At 43.1% G+C, this 21,868-nt stretch overlaps 1 protein-coding gene across 1 annotated transcript; it reads left to right on the plus strand.

Moving 5' to 3' along the window:
- Positions 1–768: 768 nt before the first annotated feature.
- DIABLO (diablo IAP-binding mitochondrial protein) lies at positions 769–17,587 on the plus strand. The gene is made up of 6 exons (XM_068135148.2): positions 769–1,068; positions 4,696–4,840; positions 5,243–5,374; positions 9,314–9,424; positions 13,113–13,209; positions 16,540–17,587. The coding sequence occupies exons 1-6, from the start codon at positions 983–985 to the stop codon at positions 16,752–16,754; spliced, it is 786 nt and encodes a 261-aa protein (XP_067991249.2). The 5' UTR covers positions 769–982; the 3' UTR covers positions 16,755–17,587.
- Positions 17,588–21,868: the final 4,281 nt, after the last annotated feature.

Consider the following 21,868-nt stretch of genomic DNA (forward strand, 5'->3'; position numbering starts at 1 on the left):
TTGTTGTTTCATTTAATACAAGTTAATCATTATTAGTATTATATATTATTTTGTAATAACATTAATATTATGCTATTATCATTCGTTTTGTTATTAGAAACAGCCTTGGATAAACGCCACGATAAAGCCAGCTTAATACGGATATACACCTCAACACACAACCCATTGGTGGCAATGGTGGGGAAAACCCGCTTTGGGGGAGCAAAACCCCTTGGGGAGGGGGGCAAATGAATGCGTTACAACCTTCATTGTTTAACCCTTAGTCATCCTGTCAAGTTTGGTTGAGATCGGAAACGAAACGACGGAATGTATTGTGGTCAAAAATCATGAGACAGACAGACAGACAGACAGACAGACAGACAGACAAACAAACAGACAGACACCAAATTGCGTATAGTTTGATATATGTCCACAACATTGCCAAAAATCCTACACCAATACATTCCTGGGGCCTGGGAGGGTGCTGTTCCACACTGTGAAACCCACATATCGAGATAACGAACAAGCACGCACGCGCACGCACGCACGCGCACACACGCACACACGCACGCACGCACGAAATTGACTGCTTTCCATTAACTCACGATTTTTCCCATTTACGTTCAAATTTCATTCTAATTCCTAATTTCGTTCAAATGTTTTACTCATTCATCCTTTTTTATTCCTTAATTTTCTTTTTGAGCAGTTAATTGAAATATTTCAAAGTCGAAAGCAAACCTTGCAAAACGAACAATATATGTGCGCCACAGCGTTGTAGTTGGTGTAAGTATATTCGGTAGATTTCCACAAAACCTGTCGGTATCACCGTTACAATCTGCGTCAGTGCATTCGTATCTGTTGTGCTCTTGTTTCGCTTTCGGCCCGTCGTTACGAGTCTTTATTTCACGTGAGTAAAAGGGATGAAATAAATTACAGCGCACGTGTGTCGTAAAAAAAAAAAAATCACGGAAGGACGCAGAACCAGAAGTTGTCCGTCACTACGATGGCTTGGACAGCAATGGCAACTTCAGTGCTACGATTCCCGTGGATGGGACGCGACGGCGCTCATCGAATCAGCGCATTCTTGAGGTAACAGCATCGTTCGTTCTTTAATTAATGTTACGCGTTTATGTATAAATTAATCACATCTAACTTCAATAGGGCGATTAAAGTAGTCGCTCAGTAACTGATCATACACCGCCGGAAAACTTAAACTTAAAGGATTTATTGGGTGGACGGAGGTTGTGTTTTCACTCCGATTTATCTGTCTGTGAGCGGGATGTCTTAAAAAGTTATGGACGGATTCGGACGAAACTGTGTGTGTGTGTGTGTGTGTGTGTGTGTGTGTGTGTGTGTGTGTGTGTGTGTGTGTGTGTGTGTGTGTGTGTATATATATATAATATATATATATAATATATATATATAATATATATATATATATAATATATATATATATATATATATATATATATATATATATATATATATAATATATATATATATATATATATATATATATATATATATCTATGTGTGTGTCTCTCTATGTGTGTGTCTCTCTATGTGTGTGTCTCTCTATGTGTGTGTCTCTCTATGTGTGTGTCTCTCTATGTGTGTGTCTCTCTATGTGTGTGTCTCTCTATGTGTGTGTCTCTCTATGTGTGTGTCTCTCTATGTGTGTGTCTCTATATGTGTGTGTCTCTATATGTGTGTCTGTGTCCATCATTATGTGTGTGTCTGTGTCTATATGTGTGTGTCTATATGTGTGTGTCTATGTGTGTGTCTATGTGTGTGTCTATGTGTGTGTCTATATGTGTGTATGTCTATATATATGTGTGTCTATATGTGTGTGTCTATATGTGTGTGTCTATATGTGTGTCTGTGTCTATATGTGTGTATGTCTATATGTGTGTGTGTCTACATGTGTGTATGTCTATATGTCTATATGTGTATATGTCTATATGTGACATGTGTGTATGTCTATATGTGTGTATGTCTATATGTGTGTATGTCTATATGTGTGTATGTCTATATGTGTGTATGTCTATATGTGTGTATGTCTATATGTGTGTATGTCTATATGTGTGTATGTCTATATGTGTGTATGTCTATATGTGTGTATGTCTATATGTGTATGTGTCTATATGTGTGTATCTATATGTATGTGTCTATATGTGTGTATCTATATGTGTGTGTCTCTATGTGTGTATCTATATGTGTGTCTATATGTGTGTCTGTGTCTATATGTGTGTATGTCTATATGTTTGTGTCTATATGTTTGTGTCTATATGTGTGTGTCTATATGTGTGTGTCTATGTGTGTGTCTATATGTGTGTATCTATATGTGTATGTCTATATGTGTGTATCTGTATGTGTATGTCTATATGTGTGTATCTATATGTGTGTATCTATATGTGTGTATCTATATGTGTATGTCTATATGTGTGTATCTATATGTGTATACACACATATAGACCCTGGTGTTGGGCTAGCGGCTAGGGTGCCGGCTTAGGATCCTAGGATCCTGGGTTCGAATCCCGGTCGATGCTGAATTAACGCCAGGGGGGTTGACTCAGCCTGTTCATCCTTGCGAGGTCGGCAAATTGAGTACCGGTTCACTGGTAATTCCCTGTTTGTCGTTAAAGGCGGCAAAAAGGGTTGGCGTCAGGAAGGGCATCCGGCCGTAAAACATTGCTTCAAAAAGGGGCCCAAAAAACAACAACAACCATGGTTCCCGAAAAAGGCCAACCCCCGCTTTGCGGGGAAAAATGGCCTCTAAAGGTGGTTATTTTAATTTATATGTGTGTCTATATGTGTGTATGTCTATATGTATGTATGTATATATGTATGTATGTATATATGTATGTCTATATGTGTGTATGTATATATGTATGTCTATATGTGTGTATGTCTATATATGTATATATGTATGTCTATATGTGTGTATGTCTATATATGAGTGTGTGTTTGTGTGTTTGGTGTGTATGTATGTATGTACATGTGCATCACAAGGATGAATTGATTTGGTTTTGGTTCAGGTCCGAATCCAGATCTGTCCTGTCGGTGGATACAAAATGTAAACTGTTCAGCCTGGTGGAGTTATGTGATCAACGCAGGGCCATTCTTTTGTGTGTGTTTTTGTTGTTGTTGTTGGATGCATCCCTCTTCTTTTCGCCCTGTGAGTACGTCTATTAATGACTTATGATTGAACCTTGAAAACGTTCATCAAATACGTCTAATTACGGACAGTTGGAACATACCTTTTAGACATGTAGAGCTTTAGAGTGCTTAGCCCCTTGGACCTCAAACACCCTTTAGAACCTGAAGACAACACACGTCAGACCCTTAAGACCATTTATAACCCAAAGACCCTTTAAAACTCCCAAAAACCTTTAGACCCTTCAACGCCTTTTGTAAACCCAAGACCCTTTAGACACCATTAGGACTCTTAGTCCCAGCCAAATCTATAGACCCCATTAAACCTTCAGGCTGAGGGCCTTCTCTAAAACACTTGAGGGTCGTCATTCGTAATCAAAAGCCCCCTCTGTCCCCCATTGTTAAATCATCTCGGTTCCAAGCTCCAAGCTAAGAGGGTGCAAAATAGAAATAATTAATTAATTTTCTCTCTTCCTTTTTTTTTTTTTAAGGTTCTGCTCATCTTGGTTTGTAGCATAGCCCCCCTCCCCCCCCCCTCCCCTTCCCACGCCTCCTGCCCCCAAGCCCTCTCCCTCCCACACTTCTCCCTGCTCTCAAATGTTGTGGTTGTGTGCTTCCCCTTCTCTCCCCATCTTGGCTTCCGCTCCCTCTTTTTATATATTTTGTTTGTCTGGTTGATTTGTTTGTGAAATAAATGTTAGCTCTTTCACGAGCCTCGATTCAGTATACAAAAATAGCGAAAAGTCACATGTGGCAAAGAGAAAATGTCAACAATTTCACCCACATTATTATCAAATGGGATATTTTTGTGATTTTCTTGTCGAACCTCAGGAATTTTTTAAAGATATCACATTGAAACTTACGCAGCTTATTTGTATGCATGTGTAGTATAGGTGTATAAAATCTGCTCAAAAATGGTCAAAGATCAGGGTTAATGCTTTCCAAAACATGTAAAACAACTATTGGGCCACAATTAGAAAATGTATCGACCAAATTTGTTCTGCCACAACATTTCATCATGGAAATCACTTTATAGGTCAAAATTTCCAGGTGTCATTCAAAATTTCGGCTCGAGTTGATAGAAGAAACACTCGGAAAGTTGTCTGAGAATCTGAGTTGCCCCTTTTTTATTGGTGGGTTTGAGGGTTGTGGAGTTGTGGCTGAAACCCGAATCCTATCCAGGACGGTGGAGCCTGATGTCTCCATCTTTGCTCTTTGCTTATCCAGGTTCCTTCGAATGACTCCGATGCAGTATTGGGTCTTCCATTTGATTGTTACGTCAAAGGAAAGCTTCACTTCTTAACAAATAAGTCTGTTGGTATGGAGCTGAGACGAATATTATGATTTGATTGCTGTTGTTGCAGAACTTTAGTTTGAAATGATCGAAAGGGTTCAAAACGACCTCCATTTCCCATTGCCATCACACTACCATCTGTCCTAAGAAGAATGCCAGTTGTGTATTGGAAGATGAGAGTAACGGACATCGTTGCTAATCGATAAAGGCAAACTGAAAAGAAGAATGTCTGATGATGATTGTGACCTTCTTTTCTTTCGTTTCAGGATTCAGAGATGTCGCTCGGCTTTTCTGCAGCACAGATTCAAACCTTTATTGTCTTGGAGCAACGCTCGTCATGCCATGGGCAGGCTCGGTCGAACGCTGGCTCTGAGCGGCAGCATGGCTTGGTGTGCGGTGCCCGTTCTACCCGTGAGTTCCTTCGCTACGCGTTGCTGCCTCGCTGAGGGTAGTTGACTGTTCTTGGTTTTGTTTGGACACCGATTATAATCGCCGAACCTTCGTGAACCGTCTCGTATTTAGTTGTGGATTTCTAATGGTTTGCGTCTGAAAACGCTGCACATGATATTAGTGTTCAGACATGTTGAATTGCCATTCCTTTAGGCTATGAGTGCACGCTACCCGCAATTTTTCCGTAATCATGGAATTTGCAAGAAGCAAGTTATTCATCAGATAAACCCATACTTATTTGATTAATTCCCAAAATGTCAGCAAGGAATCGCTGCAGAATGTTGGCATTTTTGATTACGGAAATTCTGCTCTTTGCGACAGGTGGCACACTACTGTGACACACTCCTGATGTCTCCTTTTCAGGAATTTAACACACCAGACCTATCCCAAAGTACGATGATAAAACGAGCTGCTGCACTGGCCATCGATTCAGCAAGCACTCTACTTACGCAAGCCGGCTTGGCATTTATGGACGCACAGCAGGATTATGCCAAGGTCTGTCTTTGTATGCCAATGTCTGTCTTTGTCCCTGGATATTAAGAATGATGTTGTATCCCTCATTCAACAGGTGCAGACACCGTTAATCTTTTTCAGCCGTACAACGGCAAGCTCATGAATCCAAGAAATTGAAACGGTTGTTCATTTGTGTATTATTGTGACCAAATGTATCCTCAAGTCCATCGACTCTAAGACAACAATTTGTGGTTGGAACTTTGATTTTATTTTGGAATTTGATATTTTGGGGAAAATAAGTCTTCCATAATATGTGTGAACTACGGGGTTCGAAATTGACTTTTCAGGTTTGATGCACTGGATGTACCTATTCCCGAAATCGGATGCACTCCCCCGTATATTCCCGTAGTGCATTTCATGTCAAACCTTATATTTTGTCAGAATCTAACCCTGGACAATATTGATAACACGCCATGACCAGAAAATGGGCGCTTCCTTGTTGTTTTAATTATTTATTTGTAACTAGCACATATACCCCTTTGGGGACAGTGGATGGGATTTGCTTGAACTGAGAGGGCCACAGAACAACAATAGAACAGCAATCCCATGATGGTGGGCTTGAAGCGCCACCTACTGGAATAACATGTCATCCCATATGGTGAATGCACCTTTAAATGCTTTGACGCACTCAACCGAATAAATGGAGCAGTTTTTAGTAAATGTAGGTGCTACAGCATTGTTATTTTTATGCCCACAAATATGTGGAGAGGAGAAGAGAGGAAAATAAAATGGAACAGACGGTCCTTTTCACCCCTAAGCCCAAATTGGGCTAAGGGGTATTGTCGTCACGAGAGTCGTCCGGGCGTCTGGGCGTCCGTCAACTGTTGGTTTCCGTCAATTTCGAGCAGAACGGCTTGTCCGATTAAATTCATTTTTGCAGTGTGTGTTGGGGTTGGGTAGAGGAAGGTGCCTTTAGAAAATGGGCGCGCTGCAATTTTCAATATGGCCGCCACAGCAGCCATCTTGAAATTGGTTTCCGTCAATTTCGAGCAGACAGCTTGTCCGATTAAATCCATTTTTGCAGGGTGTGTTGGGGTTGAGAGTAGAGGAAGGTCCATGGGCATGCTGCGATTTTCAATATGGCCGCCACGGCAGCCATCTTGAAATTGGCTTCCGTCAATTTCAAGCAAAACGGCTTGTCCGATTAAATCCATTTTTGCAGTGTGTGTTGGGGTTGAGTTGAGGAAGGTTCCTTTCGAAAATGGGCGCGCTGCGATTTTCAATATGGCTGCCATGGCAGCCATCTTGAAATTGGTTTCCACCATGCATGGGCTGAGGGGTTACGCCTGCTTTGCGGTGCTATTTATTTTATATTAGAAACACCTGCTTCCTATCGGAGGGTAGGGTGGGGGGGGGAGTCAGTAGGAGGTCATACTTTGTTATTGAAAGCAGCCTTGAAAAACACCATAATAACATGCAACGACACTTCAGCTGCTGTCTATACATCTTAACATGGTGTTTTCCCAAAGTGGGAAAAGACAATAAAACGAATTTTTTTTTTTTTTTTTTTGTGGTCGAGTCTGAAGCAATACAGGCTAAGTGAGTGTTAAAATAAGGCAAAGGCCTCTTCCTCATGATACAATTAAGGGTTCTGAAGCGTCACTTGTAATACCACTGGGAGCGGTGGTACACGTTGACGTAGAATCGTAGATAATTTGCATCGCCCACCCTTCAGAACCCCCTAAGAGAGGGGAAGGGAGTGGAGAAAGTGGTAACAATGCCATATTGAGTTTTATTGAAATTTCTTATTTGTCCACATAAAATGGAAAATTGCACTGTCAAAGAAAGTTCACAATCTATGATTATGCAATTGATTCCAAGTATAATTAAAGTAATAAATGATGCCAAAAACAACAGCAAGAGTACAACTTGAACGACACTCAGTAGAGAGCATATTTACGCCAGGCTGTGTCCCACTGATAGGCCGGATCTGGATTCAGACTTGAACCAAAATATAATTGGCTTATTCTGGTCACCTAACCAACTCGTCCACCACGTTTTGCCATAACTCATCTATAACGTTTTTAAATATCATGTTATATATCGCTTTTCGCCTGATTTCTCAATGGTGAAGAATCACTTGGAATTAAATAATTTTTGTATCCGAATCCAAAATCAGATCCGGATCTTCATCAAAATCTAATCGTTTCATCCCTGCCACATACACTACCTCTCTTCCAAATTTTGTTTGAATCTGTTCACTACTTTTTGAGATATCATGTTCACAGACAGACAAACAAACTGAATTCAGTTAGCTGGTATGCAAATCCTTTTCAAATTTCAAGTTAATCGGATGAAAATTGACAATTTCAGAAATTAGGCCTATGTTGACATTTTGGCCTATGTTGACCTCAAAAATAGTTGGTGGTTGAATTCATTTAGCTGATATGAAAAGCCTATTCAAATTTCAAGTCAATCGGATGAAAATTGAGAATTTTAGAAATCTGGAAAAAGTGGTCGACCTTTGGCCTATGTTGACCTTAAAAATAGTTGGTGATTGAATTCAGTTAGCTGATTTGAAAAGGTTGTTCACCTTTTGGCCTATGTCCTTTTGACCTATGTTGATCTCAAAAATAGTTGGTGGTTGAATTCAGTTAGCCGATATGTAAATCCTATTCAAATTTCAAGTCAATCGGATGAAAATTGAGGAGTTTAGAAATTCGAAGAAAAGTGGTTGACCGTTGGCCTATGTTGACCTTTTGACCTAAAAATAAATAGGATTCTGTCGGACCACGAACTTTACCATTTGGTGAAGTTTCGTGAAGATCGGTTTAAAATTGTGACCTGCAGGCAAGTATAAGTGAGCGGACAGACAAACGCACACAAACGAGTGATCAACATACTTGTCCAAAATTTTTTTTTGCCAAGTAACAGACAGACAGACAGAATGAAAAATCGGTCAGAGACCGAGGACTTGCCGGAATGTACTTTTTTATCGGCCATTTTGGGTCAAAATGGCAGGAAATCTATACATGTCTGTCTGTTTGTGCGCAGTACTACGTCTACATCGTTGCACATAGCATCACCATACTTTACACACACATTTGCCTTGCCTTGGAATAGACTGTGCCCAATTTTTAACTCTAGGCCCAAGGTCAAGGTCACCCAAAACGTGAAAATCGTTTTTTGCTAATAGACAACAATGCGGAGTTCACTACTAATGAATTTGATTACTCACCCACTGACCCCTTTTACTATTATTGGCTTTTATTGAAAACCAAAAAATTAAATAAATATGAATGATTCAATACCCAAAACGGTACAAAATGATTTCAAAAATCTATTGGATCTGCACATCAAACCTTGTGGCCTCCTACTAGGCCTCATCTGGTCATAGCAACTTATGTAGCAGTATGTCCTACTTTAGGGCACAAAGAGGATATTGGGGAGGGGGCATTAATCCCTTCGTATATTTCGGGCCACAAAAGCCCAGAATTGCCTGTCAGACGGTACAATGTGTCTCTGGCTTATGTTACATAGACGACTGAGAGTCTGCCAGCCAATCTACAGTTGAGAAAGCTCTTGCCCTGTGTGATCGGCTGCTGATTATTCACAGAAGTATGCTTTTGATCGAGACGGAAGCTTCATTCAGGTAAACCGACCCACAAACTGCGGTACAAACGTTTGTGCTTAAAAACAAATCCTTTGTAGACTTTACGTTGTGCATAACCAAAGAAGGCCCTTGCCCCATTTTACCGACCAGCTTGTTGTTGAGGTCTGCACAGGATTTTTGTTGCTGAGGATGATGCTACAAAAGTCCAAAGGACTGGACTTCTCAAAGTTGCCCAGATATAATTGGGTTTATTTGTTGACTTTCCAACTTTTTTTTTCTTTTTCGTTTAGTTATTGGAATTATTTTTATTTGATATTCTTGAGAAAAGGTGTGTGTGGTGAATGTATTCGTCAACATCTTCCTTGCAGGCAATATCGATGTTGTTGTCCCTGTACAAGCGCTACACGGAGCTAAGTAGTCGCCTCTCGGCAGCTGAGGATGAAGCTGTGAGGAGGTTGATTTTGGAGGCCAGGACAGAGGTATAATTCTTGCTCTACCTCACCCTCCCATAACCTCTTCCTGTTTCCAACCTTTGTGTCTTCCAATCCTCACCCTTCCCCCACAGTAATCTGTTTCTCCCCCTTCGGTAATCTTCTTGTTCCCCTTCTCCGTAATCTTTGTGCCCACCACCTCTCCCTCTCCTGGCAAGAAATGCTGACAGTGTGCACCATGTGCCGCCCCCCCCCCCAATAATCCTTGTGCTCCCTCCTTAGGAATCACTGTGTTCTCCTCCTCCTCCCCCCCCCCCCCCCCTTTGGTTATTACGCTCTCGCATTGACGTCGTCATTAGAAGAAACATTTGATTCTGTACTACTCTGTGGATGTTGTCATACGATTCTGAAGATGCTGATCATGTTGATCTACATTCCAGGGCAATATTCCCTACATGTAAGAACCCAAAATAGAAAGTGGAAATAGTGACTGAAATGCCTGGCATTGCCCTTAGTCATTGCCCGATTGAAATACCTGGCAGGCGACTTCCACCACGAGGTAACATTAATTTGATGAGGTGCACAGTTCTTTGCAACGGCAAATGCCAACCCTAATCACCCATGCCACTACATGTACAACCACCTACAGGCTCCGAGACATATTAAAATTACACTCCAAAGTCACTACCGTGACATCCTTTGTAACATCCCCCCACCAAACCATGGAAACTACAAAAGACACATCCACACCCACATCACCATAAACGCAATAAACAACCTGGGCCCAAACAGTATCTTGGGGACGAAACCCCCACCAACCGATGACACAGAAGTTACTCTCCAGGTCTGATAGTGTTCACCTTTCACGCCTTCATGTGGGCACCAACCTCAACTTTAACACTACAAACATAGACTCGATGACACCACTGACGACACCTGCAATCTGCCAGGCCGCAACACACAATAAAACATATTGTGGAAGATTGCGTGGTCCTGGCTTCACATCGGGAAGAGCACAACGTTTTGGATGTGAGGGATATCTGGGTCGCTCCTGTGGGATCTATCTCCGTGCCGCTGGTCTGTTCAACCAGAACTGACTGGGGCAACACAACAACAAATTTGGTTTTTGGTTGTATTTGCAGGGGGGATCAATTGTATATCAAAAAATGGAGTGTTGCCACTACAGTAATGTAGCTTGGATATGACACTCTTGAGCCTCAGGATGGGGTAAACAGTCTGGCCAAATTTGAAGCCTCGGAACGGGAGCCTCGTTTCCGCACAAACGCCTTTGCTATCCTCGCACTGCTTCCTGCCAAAATGCCAGCAGGAATGCAATTGCCATTCAATAAACAAGGAATGAAGTAATAATAATAATCAAAATAATTTTCAAATTTTTTTTTGAACGACTTGGAGAGTTAAATTAATTATACACAAAGGCAACAGGTACGGATTTCCTACGGGGCCCAACGCAAGACTATGTAAAACAGCTCGGATCACAATCTATGGCCTAGGATTTGGGAACACAAGGGGGTGACAGGAAAAATAACACGCACAGGGAAGAATAAAATTAAGCGGTAGAAGGCACGTCCCTCTTGGTGGTGTGGATGATGACAGCCTCGGCCATGCTAGTCCAGTGGGCAGTGAGGACAGCCATGTGCGTGGAGAATCCAGTGACGCTTTCCTTAACTGAGACGTATTTAAAATAAAACAATTCAAACAAAAGAAAAGTTCGACAGTGCCATCAAACTCGTCTGAGATTCGATTCCCAACCCGACTAGAAACTGTCGGATTGGTGCTTTAAACACGGGAATTGCACCAAAGTTCCTCATATGGAAGTTAAGCTGGGTGTTCTGTCTGCTAGCATTAGGTGGTAGATGTTAAAGATCACATGGTGTTTAAATCAGAAAATACAGTATGTCTTTGGGTACAATAATGATAATAATAATAATAATAATAATAATACTAAATTCGGTTTTATTAACATAAAAAGCATACAAGACCATAGTCCGAAGACTAAAATGGCTGTATTTACATTAAAATGAGAAAATCAATTTACGATGAATGAAAAAGCAAATAAATACCTATATATAACATTTCAAAATCAACCACAAGCATGCAAATAACAAGAAATTATTCAATAAATAGGTCAATAAATTACAAACAAGTTTACTTTACTTTTAAAAAACAACAGAAAAAAACATTTAAGAGATGAGATTACGATTTTACAGACATTAAAAAGTTAAAAACATTCAGCAATTACACAAAACATGTGAACATATTTACTTTGTATTAAATTACACATGCTGGTAATAAAAGTAAAAATCTTTCAGAATTATTGAAAAAGAAAAAAAAAAAAATGCAGAAAATCAAAACAAACAGAAAAATTCATTTAAAAGATTAAAATACATTAATCATGTTTCAACTGGACGTTTGACAGTTTCACTCGAGCAGGGTCACTAGATTGTTTATATCGCCGAGTTCTTGATTGAGGGATGTGTATGTGGTGAGAATTTCTCAGTCCATTTCGAGAGAGGCTTTGCCGTTCAGCTGGAAGCAGATCACGATGTCGCAAGGAAGGCAGGATCGATTTCGTGAAGTTGGTGAGGATATCATTTCTTCACGTAGCCAGGGAAGGAATGCCGAAGCTTCTTAGGAGTTCCTCGTAATGATGTTTATCGGGGTACATGATAATCCGAAGAGCTCTTCACTGCACTCTCTCTACGCTATCAGACTGCTGTGCTGTCAGGCCATTACTCCAAACCGGTGCACAGAATTCCATCAAAGGGCGAATATACACTGTGTAGATGAACACAAGATCTCTGTCTGAAACACCGTTACTCTTCAATTTGCACAAAATGTAGAGGCGGCGGGATGCGCGCTTGATGACTTGCTCGACCTGCGCATCCCACTTAAGATTCGACTGTATGGTAACACCAAGGAGGCGAAGCGTCGACACAGATTCAAGAACTTCATTTCCTATGGTAATCAAGGGGGGAGGGGAACCTTTGCGTAGAAAACTGACGTGCATTACTTTGCATTTTTCAGCTTTTGGTTTCATTGCATTCAAACAGCTCCATTCCGAAAGAGCATCCACATGAACCTGTAAATGACTGGCATGTGATTTGTGGACAACTTCAGCAATGGTAAGGTCGTCAACATATTTCCATCTTTTCTCAGTAGTCAAGGCAGCATCATTGATCATAATCAGGAAGATTACCGGACCAAGTTTGGTCCCCTGCGGAACTCCACAGGACAGCTGTTGCTCGGATGAAGATGCACCACAGTATTGAGTTGGCTGCAGGCGTCGCAAAAGCAACAACCGGTACAACCTGGCCAAATGGCCTCCCCGACTACAGCTGGGAAGGCATTGCCAAACCATCCAGTGCAATCCTTGCCACGAGACCACTTTGGCAGTACCGTACCCACCTATGGGCAGCCCAAGGACGAGTGGGGACACGCGAGCCACCATGGGTGTACAGTTGGTTTGAGCGTTTCATAAAATGTCAATTATGTGATGAACTTGTGGTACCTTTTCTGCAAGTGGGAGAAAAGTGTAACAGAGGAATAGAGATGAGGATTCAGCTTGAATTTGGGGAACTTGGGAAGGTTTTGTTTTATTATTAATTGAGATGTACCAGCTGTTTATGATGGATGGAAATATTGGCGATTGGATGAATGAACTGAGCTTGCCATTGTTTACAATCACTTGATTCATGCAGAGGTCTTTTCTTTGCAGCTGGTAGAGAAAAAGCAGACCTGTGATAGTCGGGCCATGGTTTGGGCAGCTGCCGAGAAGCTGGTGGAGGCAGCATCTGAAGCGGCCTTTCAAGCTGGTGGGTACTTTGGCAATGCATGGCGGCCAATGAGGCCTGCAACATCACTTAGCACTTCAAGGAAGTGGCTGCAGATAAAGTAACGTTATAGCGGGAGAGTGAAGAACTAGTCCTGCTCATGAGGCTAGCGTCGATCTCTGCCGGCAGACAGGTAGAACGATGAATGGAATCAACGGGACATTGGCGGGACATTTAGCCTGGTGTTGGCTAAGCGGTTAGGGTGCCGGCTTGGGATCCTAGGATCCTGGGTTCGAATCCCGATCGATCGCTGAATTAACGCCAGGGGGGTTGACTCAGCCTGTCATCCTTCCGAGGTCGGCAAATTGAGTACCAGCTTGCTGGGATGAATGATCCCGGTGTGTACCCCGGTTTATAATAGGTACACCATATCCCTGCGCATCATAAGAGGCGACTAAGGGTTGGTGTCAGGAAGGGCATCTGGCCATAAAAACATTGCCTCAAACAGGGAACCATGATTGTCATGGGGCCCGCAAGGCTAACCCCCGCTCTAGCGGGGAAATTGACCTTAAAACGATCATTCATTCATTCATTCATTGGCAGAGGTATCAGAAGCAAGGAGAAACTGACGTTTCAGACGTTAGCCCTTTATCGGAACAAAAGAGCATTTCAGGTAAAATGGTGGCACTTTAGGTGGTAACTTGTGCTTCACTTGTGTTTGTAACCTTCTACCTTACAAGACACTTGACTTCGGCGTAGACATTTCAAAAATTTTAGGCGTACCAGAAAAAAAAAAAAAGAGGTCTAGGCGTACCGATTGTATGATCGTTGTGGTCCAGTCGATCAATCTGCACGTAGTGGTTGTAGCACAACCAGGAACATCACTGGTTAATCCAGTAGCACAAAATGAGCTTGGCAATGTCCTTTGAGCATCGGCCTCTTCATGGATGACGACCTTCGACGACATGGTGGTTGTAACCTGCAAGTCACGCCAGCCGACAAAAAAAAAACTAGAAACGGATGGCCTCGTTATGTAGGAGATTAAAGCACTGAAGGTTTGTTCACTAAAGAGAAATGTTTGATAATGTGGATGACCCCGAGTCTAAAATTGTACGAACCTGCGGTGAAGAATGCGGTCACTTAATTTGAACACGTTGCCTTTCACCGGCGAGGCCTCCGCAGTTGTAACGGTGAGAATGGGACGGCACCGACATCTGAGTCCGTTATTTTCCCCCGCGAGCAGAATGGAGGTGGTGAAGGTTGACCCACATAAACGAGGCGAAATAGGTTTGCCGCTGTTTGCTTCACCACCCGTCGTGTGAGAGAACCGTTTCATATCGGATACTAAAATATAAAACGTTACCATTGGAGGACTCTAAGTTTTTGTTTTTTTTCTCCAAAATAATTGCCGCAATGAAATTGGATGTGGGGGCTGCTTTTAGGTTGAGGGGGGTGACTGTTTATCGTTGCCTCCACCACCGATGGTGGACAGAGGAAATGTTTTCACCCCTGTCTGTCTGTGGGCAGAATATCTCAAACGTATAGACGGATTCGGACGAAGCTTGGTGGATGAGTTGGTCAGGTGACAAGGACGAAGTAATTAGATTTTGGTTCAGGTCCAGATCCGGCCTATCGATGGGATATAAAACGTAACCTGTTTCAGCCTGGTGGAGGAATGCGCTCTACGAGTGCCGTTGTAGTTTACTTTTGTTGTGTACACTATTTACCTCACACTCACACTCAGCTCATTTTCATGTATGTAATCACAATATCTGATGATTGATGGGTCGGTAACAATCTCATTCACTCGTCGGGTTACACTGGCCTACTAAGAAGATGTAATTTGATTGCACCAACATCGCTTACCATAAGCGGCTTTGAGCATGCTCTTTTTGGCGCCAATTGGCGGGACACCTGTTCACATTTTGTGTGCCGTTCACGAAAGGGTCGGTCTTGACGTCTCGCAGGCAGGTCGTGCCGGGTGATTCACAGTGGGATTGGCGGTACATTTGAAGGCCTCCCCTCCATTTCCGTTCTCACAGACCATACAGTCGTTCTTCCATTGGGCTGTAGTTATTTGCATGGACAGTCTTTTTCCTTTGTTTTCCTGACTTTGTTTCAGTTTGAGCACTTGTCGACGTAACTAGACCTCGCAAAGGAATCAATGTCTATGGCCTACGTGCCCAACAAATATATACCTATCCCATTTATCCTATTAAGCCTGGTGTTTTCTTAGCGGTTAGGGTGCCGGCTTGGGATCCTAGGATCCTGAGTTTGAATCCCGGTCAATCGCTGAATTAACGCCAGAGGGGTTGACTCAGCCTGTCATCTTTCCGAGGTTGGCAAATTGAGTACCAGCTTGCTGGGATGCATCCGGATTTAGAATAGGAACACCGTATCCCTGCGCATCGTAAGAGGCGACTAAGGGTTGGCGTCAGGAAGGGCATCCAGCCATAAAAACATTGCCTCAAACAGGGAACCATGATTGTCATGGAGCCCGCAAGGCTAACCCCCGCTCCAGCAGGGAAAAATGGCCTTAAAATGCATGTTGTGTGTTGTTATCCAAAAAAAGAGTTACAATTCCTCAAGACTGTGGAAAAAGGTGGTTATTTCAAAATTTCATATATAGATGGTTTATTGAATCCATTGATTGGTCAGTGACGCCACCAGAGACCATGTGTACGGTTTGTATGGATGGCGTGCACGTGAACCTGTAAACATGCAAACTAGAACAAATGCCGCCGCCAGGTTTGAACAGTTTGCATTTGTATCCCATAGGCCGGACCTGGATGCGCACCTGAACCAAAATCGAATTGTCTTGTTTTGGTCACCTAACAAACTCATCCACATAGTTTTGCCATAACTCGTCCACAACTTTTTGAAATATTGTCCGATATATCGATTTTGGCCCCATCAATGATGAAGAATCACTTTAAAATTATCGTGACTGGATCTTCACCAAAATTGAATCAATTGGTTCGCATCACATACCTGTCCACCAGGTTTCGTCCAAAAATGCCCATCACCTTTTGAGATATCCTGCTCACAGACGAACCAACAGAGGTGAAACCATAACATCCGTCCACCTTCGGTGGTGGAGGCAAGTAGAATGTGCTCGAGACAGGTGAACTCACACAACTGTTTAGGATATGGATTCTAAGCTGGAACCCAATGTGATTTCAGAATTTGTTAGTCTTTCAAAAATTAATTTATAAAAAAGCTGATTGTCTCACAAATGACCTGCAGGTGGATCAATCTTGTCCATAATATGTTCTACAAAGGCAATGCGATCTGGGATTGGCACCAAAATGCTACCTATGAAACGAGAAGTACTGAATCATTCGTTCGTTTTGTCTCAATCCATTCCCACAGGTGCAGAGCAGGCCTCGTTGCTGGCTCGGACACACCTTGATGCCGTACATTCTCATGTAGAGTCCAGCGTCAGAGAAGTGACCGAGGCCCAGAGCATGCTAGCCAAGGTGCAGGCAACCGAGATCAGGTATGCGGGTGTAAGCGCCGAACAACCCGTGAAAGTGATTTTGGAGGAAGAAGAACAGCTGCCGGAGCAATATCTCCGTGAGGACTAAAGTCTTGGAACTCTCTCTCTCTGGATGCTCTTTACAACTGACTGTTACTCACCTGAATATAACTCGGGCCTTATGCAACCCCAGGGTGACAAATCCTGGCTTTAACGTGTAACGCCGTTACCTTCCGTTTTGAATTTTCCGCTTCACTCCTCACACAAGTCACGTTTGAAGCTCTTCCTTTTCACCACCTTTGTGTTCATTAAATGAAATCGGGATCATCTGATGGACTTTTGCCATTTCGTATTCATTTTTGAAACCAAGAGCGTTTCTGTGAAGACTGACCTCCCAGGGTCGTGCTCGTTGCTTTATCCCATAGTTCGATATCGCGTATTACGTCAAAACATTGCACTGCCGCATCTGCAGGCGTTCCTAGCTTTGGCCTGGGTTTGAATCCCGACCCATCTGGGTTTTCTTCAAAGCTGTTTTTGATTAAATGAGTGGCTTTTTAACTCCGTCCGTTGAATATTGAGACGTAGTTTTGTTTCACGTCCCACAACAATTAGACGAGTAAATGTCACGAAGAAGAAGAAGAAGAGGTATTAATGCTCAAATGGCTTGTGAACGTTTATGACGTCATGCTCACAATGTCGGCTTCATTGAACAGTGTGATATTTAAGAAGTCGGTGGTTGGAGTGGTCGACCACGATACTGGATCGGATTGGGATATCCCAATCATATTGAAACCCTATTACCCACCGCAGAGATGGACGCAAATGCAATCCTTGTTGGAAAATAGAAATCTTGTGTAAGGATGATCATTTTGGATTTTTTTATTATCAGTTTTAAAATATAAAATCTTGCTGTGATCAGTAAAGGTTTTGCTTGGATCATGATGGTGTGAATTTACTTTTTTGTGCACGATTCATATTTATCACGGTTATGGTACTCAGCAAAGCTGCTCCAAGACCGGTTTAGGTCCACTGAGTGAGTGTTGTTCTTGTATTTGTGATTTTTTTTTTTAATATCATTTGGATTGTTTTGTACTTTGCAATAAACTTAAGTGAAACCTGATTCACAAGTAGTGGCGGTAAATAAATGAGTAGCTACAGCTGCCGGAAAGGAAGCATAATGTAGATTTGGGGAAATGCTGTGTAGTTAGGGCTGGCAGGATATCTGAGAGGTACGCACACTGTCCATTAAGGTGTCTAGCCTGTGTACGAATCCCGACACAGTTACAAAATGCCATGCTGGTGTTTCACACGTGGGGTGATTCATCAATGTTTCAAACTGTCCAGAAGTTCTGTCACTCAAGCTTTTGGGTCTCACTATCTGCCATGATCTTTCCTGGGAAAACCACATTTCCAAGCTGGCCTCCAAAGCCAGTCGCCGACTGGGCATCCTCCGTCGTGCGAAGTCCTTCCTTGGCACACCTGAGCTCCTCACCACATACAAGGATTTCATCCGCAGCTCAATGGAATACTGCTCTCCCCTCTGGGCTGGTGCTCCTGCCTCACACCGAGCTCGTCTTCACGCTGTTGAAACCAAAGCTTTCAGAATCATTGGAATCTCCGGCGATAAAGCTGACTCCGAGGGCCTTTCACTCACTCACCGCAGGCAGGTTGGTGGGCTTTCTGTCTTCTACCGACTCCTCTCTGGCCTTGCTCCCCCAGCTATGTCTGTGCTCTGTCCCCCAAATATTCCTACAGGTCGCACATCTGCCAAACTAACCCGAACCCTAAACCAGCACCATGAAGAAATTACAAATTTCTGCTTCCTTCGTTCCAAAGCAGGAGCCTGGCCAACCGGTTCGTGAAAGATTTGAGCCAAAAACGTTCCGCCATGCAGACCCCCCAAGTTGGTGGGAATAAGTGGGATTGTTTAAAGAAGGACTATCGTGTTTATAGTGGGGAGGAGGTTTCATCGAGAATCTCATACGATTAACGGAACTAACTTGTTACAGTATTCTGATTTCAAAACTTTGTGGGGCTGTGAGTTGCTTTTGAAGGATAATTACAAGGGATTGTGCTTATCATATATAAAGCTCTTCCTAACCACTGACTGGCTGATAATGTTCGGTACAGACAAATTTGAAATTTTGGTGTCTCGGTACATCAAAGCCAATACACTGGGGGGGAGGGTGGGGGGGAGAGAGGTAAAAAAAAACACATGGACACTGCTAGGACTTCCAGGAAAAAAGTCGGTATTTCAAAAAAGTGGATCAGAAGTTTCTGTAAATGAAAATGTACATAAAATACCGTAAATGCATCTGTTCAGGTTGGAGTTCCCCAAGGCCCTTAAGACCACCAAGATCCCTCAAGACCCAAAATGCCATTAAAGACTGCAAAGACCCTGAATACCGAACATACCCTTAAGGATCCTGAAGACCCAAAATACCCTAAAGATCCTTAAAGACTCAGAGGAACCAACAGCCCCTGAAGACTCAAAAGACCCCAAAGCCCCAAAATACCCTTAAAGGCCCAAAGATCCAAAAGACCCTGAAGACCCAAAAGTCCCTGAAGACCCAATTTTGACCGCTCTCTTTTCAACCCCCTCTCCACCCCCCCCCCCTCGTCACCATTCCCCACCCCCCCCCCCCGTCACCATCCACCCCATGATCCCCAACCCACCATCACCACCACTAACCCCTACACACCATTCTCGCCATCCCTCACTCCCTGAGAAAACAGACATGTGAGGCACGCCGAGTCATGCTAATTTACATAACAAACAAGAAAAAGAGCAATCAGAGATTGCAAACCCTCGCCAGGATGTATTTTCAGTGGTTTTTAATGCTTTTGTGTTAAATCAAATATGGCGGCCGAACCACGTCACCAATGACGTCATCATTATTTTTTTTCTAAACGGATTTATTCCGACATTATGCTCAAGAAATTTAATCTTGATCGGATGAAGTTTTGTACTTGTCGAATTATGACTGTTACTGACTCCGATGTCGAATTATGACTTGTTGAAGTTACTCCGATGGACACGAAATTTTCAGAATATGTGCGGCTCCTCCTGTATAATTTTTTATGGTAATTATAACGTCATAGGTCATGTGGAACAGACGCCATCTTGGAAAAACCGAAAAATGTTGCACCTCTATATCTCCAAAACCGCTGCATGGAAAAAATTGAAACATGGCTCATTGTAAACAACTCCATATGGGGAATCGGTGTTGTTAACGATGATGTCATTGGTGCCATAATTATGACGTCATAATTCGACAGGGACAACGCTTTGTCTGATCAGTTTGAAATGTATTGAGCATGATCAATGCAACAATTATATTAGAGAATATAAATTTATGATGTCATTGCTCACGTGGTCTGGCAGCCATATTGAATCAAAGAAAAACAATGTTCAAAAACAGAAGAGTTGGCTCAAACAAGTTGACTGTGCAGGGTAAGTATTCTATGAATACCATCTAGTTGTATACAGTGAAAGGTAAATCTGCCAACGTGTATCAGCATCCCAATGCTCAAAAGTCTCTCCTGCTCGGAGCCTGGTGTTGGCTTAGCGGTTAGGGTGCCGGCTTGGGATCCTCAGATCCTGGGTTCGAATCCCGGTCGATCGCTGAATTAACGCCAGGGGGGTTGACTCAGCCTGTCATCCCTCTGAAGTCGGCAAATTGAGTACCAGCTTGCTGGGATGAATGATCCCGGTGTGTACCCCGGTTTAGAATAGGTACACCGTATCCCTGCGCATCGTAAGAGGCGACCAAGGGTTGGCGTCAGGAAGGGCATCCGGCCATAAAAACATTGCCTCAAACAGGGAACCATGATTGTCATGGGGCCCGCAAGGCTAACCCCTGCTCTAGCGGGGAAAATGGCCTTAAAACGATCATTCATTCATTCATTCATCAGCTCCTCATTCATGTTGTCAGGCGTCCTCAATGGGGTCCATGCTAGTAATGGGGCAATGGGAGAAGATGGACAGGAAGTGTGGCTTTTGTGGTTAAAAACACCAACATTGGCATATAGCGTGTTTAGTTTGTACTAATGATTTCAGATACAATGCCAAGGTGAATGTTTCCCCTGACACACTCATGGGAAAAATCCAAGATGGCCACCACACAAATTGCGAAAATCTCTATGAAGTGACATATCTAATATATTCGGCAATTTATGATATTAAAACTTGAAGGAAATGTTTGTTTTCATTCATGAGGAATCCAATGGCACCATTCATTCTAAAACAAATGCATAGGGGGGGGAGGGGGGAAGGGGGGGTGGGGGAGGGGGGGGGCATTCATGCAAGAATAGACCAAGCCCAATACAAAAACAGCCTTTTTGACCCAATGTTATCCAATCCGAAATCCAATCCAACCAGTCCAGGGTTCAAACATTTGACAGTATGCTGGACAACATCCATCCCATCGGACAACTATCGGAGATGTCCCTTCGCAAATCCCCCATTCTTCCCTACTGCCCGGATGCGTCAGGACAGCGTGGTCACGGTCAGGGTGCCCATCGGTGCCCATGGACCCGGCCCTTTCTCTCTGTCCAACTCAACTCTGTCTAACTCTCTCTAACTCTGTCCAACTCAACTCTGTCTAACTCTGTCCAACTCTGTCTAACTTTGTCGTGGCTCCGACTTCATGAGGGCGGGGGTACACCATCCTCGATGTGGGGGATCTCTGGGACGCTCCTGGGAGATCGACCGACTGTCTCCGTTCAAGAGAACTGTCCGGGGCTGTACAACATCCATAGAATAACGAATCGAAGCCACAGACTTGGAATCATCAGGGAACAATGGCAGAAGTCATGTGATGGGGACGTCAAAGTCACCTGGTTGCTTCGAATTTGCATGCAATGGAGCCCAGGAGATTGGATCAGTGTTGCTCTGGTTCTCCTTTTTGCTACTTGTTCTCATCTTCGAGGGCATCCTTTACATGACGGTCATCACCTGTGAGAGTACCACATCAATGGAAGGAACGGGAGAGTACTCGTTCCTCCCCGTCACAGGAGTGAAATTTCTGTATGACTCAGGTAGTGATGGAATCTGCTTCCTTGAGGGCCCAGGCTTCAGTGTAGCTCTTTTACGTTCAACACCATCAGACTGTTACACCATTTTGAAACAGGGATGAACCTGTCCCATGAAACCCGTCATTCCACCAAAAGCTATGCCATGAGAAATTCCATCCGGCTGCTAACATTGGATAACTTTACCAG

This window comes from Myxine glutinosa, chromosome 14 (genome assembly GCF_964187855.1).
Source record: "Myxine glutinosa chromosome 14, kmMyxGlut1.1, whole genome shotgun sequence".
In the NCBI taxonomy this organism is placed as follows: Eukaryota; Metazoa; Chordata; class Myxini; order Myxiniformes; family Myxinidae; genus Myxine; species Myxine glutinosa.

Bases quoted from the DNA above. Each gene is read 5' to 3' on its own strand.
- DIABLO (XM_068135148.2), top strand. From the start codon at position 983: ATGGCTTGGACAGCAATGGCAACTTCAGTGCTACGATTCCCGTGGATG. The intron at 1,069-4,695 runs GTAACAGCATCG...CTTTCGTTTCAG, and splicing joins CGAATCAGCGCATTCTTGAG to GATTCAGAGATGTCGCTCGG. The intron at 4,841-5,242 runs GTGAGTTCCTTC...TCTCCTTTTCAG, and splicing joins GTGCGGTGCCCGTTCTACCC to GAATTTAACACACCAGACCT.